The 8,730-nt window shown below is 26.4% G+C and overlaps 3 protein-coding genes across 3 annotated transcripts; 2 read left to right on the top strand and 1 right to left on the bottom strand.

Annotated features, from left to right (window-relative positions):
- The first annotated feature begins 1,091 nt into the window (after positions 1–1,091).
- Positions 1,092–2,185, top strand: LOC122854240 (U6 snRNA-associated Sm-like protein LSm3). Its single transcript, XM_044154723.1, has 3 exons — positions 1,092–1,438; positions 1,564–1,674; positions 1,752–2,185. Exons 1-3 carry the CDS (start codon positions 1,418–1,420, stop codon positions 1,932–1,934), a joined length of 315 nt encoding a protein of 104 aa, XP_044010658.1. The 5' UTR covers positions 1,092–1,417; the 3' UTR covers positions 1,935–2,185.
- LOC122854187 (sperm flagellar protein 1-like) lies at positions 2,096–2,962 on the bottom strand. Its single transcript, XM_044154638.1, has 2 exons — positions 2,691–2,962; positions 2,096–2,601 (listed from the first exon to the last, which is right to left on the bottom strand). Exons 1-2 carry the CDS (start codon positions 2,806–2,808, stop codon positions 2,096–2,098), a joined length of 624 nt encoding a protein of 207 aa, XP_044010573.1. The 5' UTR covers positions 2,809–2,962.
- Positions 2,963–3,031: 69 nt separating this feature from the next.
- On the top strand, positions 3,032–6,679 carry LOC122853869 (sialin). Its single transcript, XM_044154283.1, has 7 exons — positions 3,032–3,680; positions 4,640–4,827; positions 4,905–5,138; positions 5,213–5,521; positions 5,612–5,894; positions 6,005–6,246; positions 6,325–6,679. Exons 1-7 carry the CDS (start codon positions 3,656–3,658, stop codon positions 6,499–6,501), a joined length of 1,458 nt encoding a protein of 485 aa, XP_044010218.1. The 5' UTR covers positions 3,032–3,655; the 3' UTR covers positions 6,502–6,679.
- Positions 6,680–8,730: the final 2,051 nt, after the last annotated feature.

The raw sequence follows: 8,730 nt of genomic DNA, 5'->3' as shown, positions 1-8,730 counted from the left end.
ATAAAAAAATGTAGAATATATTTACTGACTAAGACCAACAGAAGCTTTTTAAGATGAGAATGTTCAACCCACTCGACGATATATAAAACAAAAATAAGAATAATAATTTCACCCCCTACAGAGACAAGCACCCATGTGTGATATCTTTAAGTTTTTTTTCTTAGTAGAAAAAATAATAAAAGAAATGAAAATATAGACATCAGACTCCCTGGAAAAACTGAAGAATTTAAGGTAAATTTTTTTGATAAAATAAAGTTTTCTAAAACACACCCTTGGCATTGTTGTAAATGGAAAAAAGCAATGAATAAATCAAAGCTTTAAAAATATTTTTAGCTCCAAAATATTTATCTAAATACTAACAAGATTATTTATATTAGATTTTGTTTGTTTTATTTTTTAAATAATTAAGGGGTAAATAATCACCACCCTTAAACACGCCACACCTCGAAAAATATTTTCACTATCAAACTGGAGTAATTTAACGGAGCATTCAACAGTAAGTGTCAAATTTTTTTACAATCAATTTGTAATATTGAATATGTATTATTAATGAGCATGTAAAAATATATATTTGACAGAATTATGTGGTCAAGGAAAACGTCAAAATAAGAAAAAGGAATAAAAAAAAAAATTCAATAACAAGATATCACATCTTCCGGGAACACCTCTTCCTCAGATAAAAAAAAAAATTTTTTTAAAAATACTCACCATATCCGCCGACGCACCCCCGGTTGTCGCGTGTCCGGGCATCGCCCTCAAAGCAAAACTTTAACACCACAAAATTCACTATTCACAACAAACACTATTTGCCTATATATTTTTTTTTTTTTTTTTATTTCAAATTTTATATATTCCTTATGTTTACTCCGAAAAAAATTTTTTCACAAACAATTCAACAGTTGTGTATTATATGACAATAATCAGCACATTTTATATAAATTAATTATTATAAAAATTTATGATAATACATATTAATATGAGTGTGGATAGTTTTAGATTATATTACCGCGAACAAACAGAAAATGGCGTTTTATGTATGTCTAAGTTGAAGAGAAAACTGCCATCAACGCAGAGAAATGACGGCAATGAGGATTATTGGTGAACTGCGCGTTGTTAATGCGCATTGAAAAAAAAAAAAAATTAAATTAAACTCTATCGTCAAATTGATGTACTAATAAACTGTTTTATCAACGGTCGAGAATTTTAAAACAGCGCCATCTGTTGTGTTAAAAGTACAACGTTTGTGTCGCCATATTTGGCTATTTTTAAAATTAGAAAGAGAGAAAAAAAAATACATTTTATTATTGTTATTTGTTAACAACACAACAGTACACAATAGTTGATAGTTTTTTTGCTTTAATTAATAACAATTGTTATTTATTGTCAAAATATATTTTGTTAATTAATAACATTTGTAATGGCAGAAGCAGCTGAACAGGTTAGTTTAAATTTTAACATTTAAAAATGTTATTAATTTCTTTAAAATAGTATCAACAATATTTTATAACCTTAATTTTTATTTTCTATTTGTTATTTATCGTTAAATATTTGTTTTATTTGTAGCCGGCACCGGCAATTCATGTCAAAGAACCTCTGGATCTTATTAAACTGAGTTTGGATGAAAGAATATATGTCAAAATGAGAAATGACAGAGAAATTCGTGGAAGATTACACGTATGTATTAATTAAATAATTTGAAAACAATTATTTTGTTTCTTTATTGTTTATATATATTTCGATATATTATACAGGCATATGATCAACATTTAAATATGGTACTTGGTGAAGCTGAAGAGACTGTAACAACAATTGAAATTGATGAAGAAACATATGAAGAAATTTATAAAACAACTAAAAGAAATATTGCAATGCTTTTTGTAAGAGGTGATGGTGTTATATTGGTATCACCACCAAGTTTAAGATCACAAATTTAAAGTAAGAATATAATTTTCATTTTTTTTTTTTTTTTGTAATATTCATAAAAGTTTAATTTCATAATACCTCATTAAAAGAAAAAGAATTGTTAAAAAATATTAATAATAATACAAACAGTCTTTGGACAAAAGAAAAAAAAAAAAACTTGTTTTTGTTAATTTTAAATGTCTTGTTTATCTAGTGTTATAATTTGTGTTGATAAATCAGCAATTCTTTGATCTTTTAATTTAATTAAACTTTCTAAATGTGATATTTTATCATTTAATGAATTAATTATGTCATTTTTATCTTGTAATTCTTGACGTAATTTTAAAAATGCTGAACGTGGTATCATTTTATTTTGTACTTCATCAAAATCAAGTACTGATTCAACTTCTGTTTTTGTGTCATTTGATATACTATCAGCATATAGTAAATTTCTTTCATCATTACAATCTTTTATTATTTTTGAACGTAATTTTATTAATACTGTTTCAATTGTTTTATCATGTGAATTTGCAAGTTGATTAATGACATCGTTACTTATTTTTAAATCAATTTTACTTAATACTTTTCTATTTAATGTACACCAATTGTCAATTTTTTTTGTCAAACTATTGCTGTGAGAATAATTGTGTAAATCAACGAGTTTTGGATAATATTTTTTTAATATTTCAGCCATAAAAACTATAAGTTAAAAAATGTAAATTAAATTATTAATTTACATAATTTCTTTTTTTTCATAATAATATTAATTTTTGGATTGGATAACTTACCACCGTTGGAAAAATCTCGTGATATATTTTTTCTTGGCCTTGAAAATGTCTGTTGATCTAGCCAAGTGTATATTTCATCAATGACTTCGTTGAATTCTTCATCAGAATGGGAACTCATATCGTTAAAAACATGATTAATAAGTTTGTTATATAAAATATTTAAAAATAATTTAAATTACCATGGAAACCAGTTATTTGAACTTGGTTTTATATATATAAGAGAATGACAATATATATTTATTTTTAAGCATAAAGAGTTTATTTATATAAATTAAAAATAGAATGACAAAATACTTGTTTTTAAACAATTATATTTTCTTTTTTAATAATTAATTTATTAATTATTAGAAAATATAAAATGTTTAACGAAAAGAATTATATAGAATCAAATATGATGGCATTTAATTTGATATTATTTATTTCTAAATAATGCGAAAAATATTTTCGTCATTCTAAAAATAAACTCTTGTTATTTTTTAAATTTTTATTTTATTTTATACTTAAGTATAGCTTTTGATGTATAAAGAAATCATTGTATTATCTTTTATTTTGAATGCTGCAATTTTCGAGGGTTGTTACAAGCTGGAAGGATCGATGAACTGTAGAAAATACTTACACAATATTATAAACCAACAAGTTTCAATCGTAGGGAGGAAAATGTATATGTGTTGAATGGGTGGTACATTTATACAACACAAACATATACTGATGTGTTCAACACATGGCAAATGAAATGATCATTCTGAATGTCGAAAAGACCCACCAAATTTTCGTCGACATTCGATGGAACAAGACGTTATTTTTTGAGCTCTCTAATACTTGAAAATTATTTAAAATATATTTATTAATTCTTTTTTTCATAGGAAATTGGTTATTCAAATAATTATACACAGGTATAATTAAAAATTTTAATTAATTTTTAAAATAAGAACAGTTTAACAGTGTAATAGTGAAAAGTTTAAATTATGGCGGTAGAATCTACATCTGGCTGTGAGTAAACTATAAAAATAATTAATAATAATTTTATAATAATATTAATTATTTATTTTATCAAAATTATGAAATAGTTTTTAAAATTTACATCATGTATTTTATTTATTTATTTTTATGTTTTACATATAAAAATTTATAACATATAATTGTTGACTAAATTTAATTGAAAATAGAATTTTCAATTTTTTTTTAATAAGCTAAAAGGATAACATATTTTCGAGTGTCTCAGTGACCTTTTGTCCTTGAAAATTCAATATAATTTTCCAGCTTAATAAATACAATTTATATGTCGTAAATTTTACGTGTTTAATTGAATAATAAAATAAATCAATAAAATATATATGTAATTTAAAATATACATTTAAAAATTATATCAATCAATTAAATTACTATTATTTCTTTTGGAATTTTTTCAAAGCATGTACATACTGAGTGGGTGGATGGGTGTCATACTATCTCACAATGTCAAAATAAATTTCATCATTTGTTAAATAGTTAAAATATAAATATTAATAATATAAATTATTTATTTTTTAATTTAGATATGATGTAAGTCTGTTTGTATGTGTGTTTTTCTTTTTAATTTGCAAAATATTAGTTATGATTTTGTTCTTAAAATAGTTTATTTTGTGGCGGGAAAAACATCATCATCTATTGGATAAATTTACTATAGCAAATGAAACAAACATTACATTGATATATGTAATTTAAATATAAATTAAATATTGAAAATAAAAAAAGGATTGAAAACGTGGTAATAATCACGTAGTTTTATACCATCAATGAATGATGAAATTTGTACAGTTAGTCACGTAGCCGGCCCGCATAAATATAAAATAAAAAATAGGTCATACATCTTGCTATTGAAAGACACTAAAATGAAATATTTGTTTTTAAAAATATCATCTATTATGTTTGTTATAATACTTATATATTTATTTTTTGTTTTTATCTAGATGATGACATTGGAGGTGATAAAAAGAAATCACGTTTTACAATACCCATGAGATATATTATGGCAGCAATGGGCTCAATGGGTCTTGCAATTATTTATGGATTCAAGGTCAATGCAAGTATTGCAATTGTTGCAATGGTTAATCATACTGCTGTTGATAAAAAATCAAATACAACAAAAAATATTCAAGTAAATATATTAATTGTAAATTTATTTATTTATTAATCAATTATTTGAAATTAAAAACTATATTATTTACCAAACAGGATGGTCCATTTGATTGGAATGAAACTATACAAGGATATATACTGGGAACTTATTTTGCTGGATATTTAGTATCAATGATTCCAAGTGGACAATTAGCTGAAAAAGTATCAGCAAAATGGGTCATGAATGTTGCAGTTTTAGCTAATATTGTTGCATCATTGTTAAGTCCATTTGCAGCTAATTTTCATTGGATGGGTTTTGCATTAATGAGATTTATACAAGGACTTGGTGGAGTAAGTTAATAATTAAATAATTTATTATAATAATTGTCTGTTAACTTTATTAATTTATTTAATTATTTATTTAGGGTGCTAGTTTTCCTTGTATGCACGTTATGATTGCAGCATGGTCACCAACAAAAGAACGTAATATTATTGCATCAATTATTTATGCTGGTACAGCACTTGGTACAGCAATTGCTATTATTTGTACTGGTGTTATTGCTGATAAAATGGGATGGCAAGCAATTTTTTATGTTGAGGGTAGTGTTTGTCTTATTTGGTGTGCAGCTTGGATTTTTATTGCTGATTCACCACAACAACAAAAATTATTTATAACTAAAGAAGAAAAAAAATATATTCTTAATTCAATTGGAAAATCTGAGCATCAAGATGAGGTATATTATAATTTTTTATTATTTTTAAAAATTAATTTTGTAAATTGAGATGTAGTTTATTTTAATTAATGCATATTTTTTTTATTTTAGAATATTGCATTTCCTTGGAAAGAAGTAGCTAAGTCAAAGCCATTTTGGGCAATTTTTATTGCTCATTTTTGTAGTAATTGTGGATTTTACATGCTGTTAACTTTATTGCCTTCATACATGGCAACAGTTTTAAATTTCAAATTAAAAGATAATGCAGCATTATCAGCATTACCATATATTTCCATGTGGCTTTTTACAATGATATGTAGTAATATCTTGGCAGTATTTCAAAAGAAAGGATGTATTACCATGACAATGTCCAGAAAAATTGGAACAATTTGTGGTAAATAATGTTTTTATTCCTTTGTTATGAAATTAATATGATACTTTAATTAATGACTTGATTTTCATTGATTATAATACTATATAATATGTTTATGTATTTTTTTACAGCATCACTTGTACCGATGATTTGTTTAATGGTTGTTTCTTATGCTGATCAATTTGGAGCTGTTGTTCTTATGACCATAGCTCTTACATTTATTGGTGGTATGTACAGTGGTTTTTTGGCAAATCACATTGACATTGCACCTAATTTTGCTGGCACACTTGTTGCACTTACAAATGTTTTTGCAACAATACCTGGCGTTGTTATACCAATTGTAGTTGGAAAATTAACTCATTCTGCCAAAACTGTAAGTTGTTTTTGTTATGTAACTACATGATATCGATAAATATAATTGTATGGTAATATTATAATGTTTTGTCAACAGTATGAAGAAAAAATATTCACATGGAGGATGGTATTTTTTACCATTTCAATATTCTACGTTATTGAGATTATATTTTATTGCATTTGGGGCTCAGCTGATGAACAACCGTGGAACAAGTCAAATAAAAAATATGAATCAAATCAAGAAATACCTTTAGATAAAAGTAATGACAATTAGATTTAAAATGTAACTAAAGTATTGAGTTTTCTTATTTAAATTCGTCGATTACATCTATAATACATATTAAAACAAAAAAAAAAAAAACAATACTTATATAAGATAATAAAAAAATAATATTCAAGTGCTATGTACTAGTTTTAAAAATAATGAATTAAAGTTTTATAGATAAAAATAATTATTATTTGGTTTCTTTTTATTTACCCAGTCCCAGTTAGTTAATAATATAAAAAAAAAAATAGTTAATGAGCGAATACCTCCTTGCTCATTCTATATTCCTAATACAAATCTAAGATTTTTTCACAAATTTTTTTAAATTTAATAGAAAAAAAAATTTTTGAGTATCAGGAACATAGAATGAGCGAAGAGGTACTTTGATATTTTTGAAAATACCTCCTTGCTCATTCTATGTTCCTAATACAAATCCAAGATTTTTCCAAAAATTTTTTGAAATTTGATAGAAAAAAAATTTTTGAGTATCAGGAACATAGAATGACCGAAGAGGTATTTTGATATTTTTGAAAATACCTCCTTGCTCATTCTATGTTCCTAATACAAATCTAAGATTTTTCCATAAATTTTTTGAAATTTGATAGAAAAAAAATTTTTTGAGTATCCGGAACATAGAATGAGCAAGGAGGTATTTTTAAAAATATCAAAATACCTCTTCGGTCATTCTATGTTCCTGATACCCAAATAATTTTTTTTCTATCAAATTTAAAAAAAATTATGGAAAAATCTTGGATTTGTATTAGGAACATAGAATGAGCAAAGAGGTATTCTATATTTTTGAAAAATCAGCGCCATCTATTGTTTTTTTTGGGAACTATAATAGGTAAACACATTGAAATATCATAGATAGAGGAGGGCTGTTTTCTCAGGGTTATAGAACAGGTAAGGAGGTATTTTTTGCGCCACACTACGAAGCGCCATCTGTTGTTTTTCTTTAGGACTATATAGTAAAAACATTGAAATATCATAGATAGAAGAGGGCTGTTTTATCAGGGTTATAGAACAAGAAAAGAGGTATTTTTTGCGCCACACTACCAAGCGCCATCTATTATTTTTTTCAGGAACTATAGGGTAAACACATTGAAATATCATAGTTAGAAGAAGGCTGTTTTATCAGGGTTATAGAACAGGCAAAGAGGTATTTTTTGAGTCAACAAGTTTAGCGCCATCTATTATTTTTCTTAGGAACTATATAGTAAACACATTGAAATATAATAGATAGAGGAGGGCTGTTTTATCAGGGTTGTAGAACAGGAGAAGAGGTATTTTTTGAGCCAACAAGTTTAGCGCCATCTGCTGTTTTTCTTAGGAACTATATAGTAAACACATTGAAATATCATAGATAGAGGAAGGCTGTTTTATCAGGGTTGTAGAACAGAAGAAGAGGTATTTTTTAAGTCAAGAAGTTCAGCGCCATCTATTATTTTTTTTAAGAACTATAGAGTAAACACATTGAAATATCGTAGATAGAGGAAGGCTGTTTTATCAGGGTTATAGAACAGGAGAAGAGGTATTTTTTGCGCCACACTACGAAGCGCCATCTGTTGTTTTTCTTAGGAACTATAGAGTAAACACATTGAAATATCATAGATAGAGGAGAGCTGTTTTATCAGGGTTATAGAACAAGAGAAGAGGTATTTTTTGAGTCAACAAGTTCAGCGCCATCTATTATTTTTTTTAGGAACTACAGAGTAAACACATCGAAATATCGTAGATAGAGGAGGGCTGTTTTATCAGGGTTATAGAACAGGTAAGGAGGTATTTTTTGCGCCACACCACGAAGCGCCATCTGTTGTTTTTCTTAAGAACTATAGAGTAAACACATTGAAATATCATAGTTAGAAGAAGGCTGTTTTATCAGGGTTATAGAACAGGCAAAGAGGTATTTTTTGAGTCAACAAGTTCAGCGCCATCTGTTGTTTTTCTTGGGAACTATAGAGTAAGCACATTGAAATATCATAGATAGACGACGGCTGTTTTATCAGGGTTATAGAACAGGAGAAGAGGTATTTTTTGCGCCACACCACGAAGCGCCATCTGTTGTTTTTCTTAGAAACTATAAGGTAAACACATTGAAATATCATGGATAGAAGAAGACTGTTTTATCAGGGTTATAAAACATGAAAAGAGGTATTTTTTGAGCCAACAAGTTTAGCGCCATCTGTTGTTTTTCTTAGGAACTATATAGTAAACACATTGAAATATCATAGATAGAGG

Source organism: Aphidius gifuensis, linkage group LG1 (genome assembly GCF_014905175.1).
Source record: "Aphidius gifuensis isolate YNYX2018 linkage group LG1, ASM1490517v1, whole genome shotgun sequence".
Lineage (NCBI taxonomy): Eukaryota > Metazoa > Arthropoda > Insecta > Hymenoptera > Braconidae > Aphidius > Aphidius gifuensis.
This window is presented reverse-complemented; position numbering and strand designations above follow the sequence as displayed.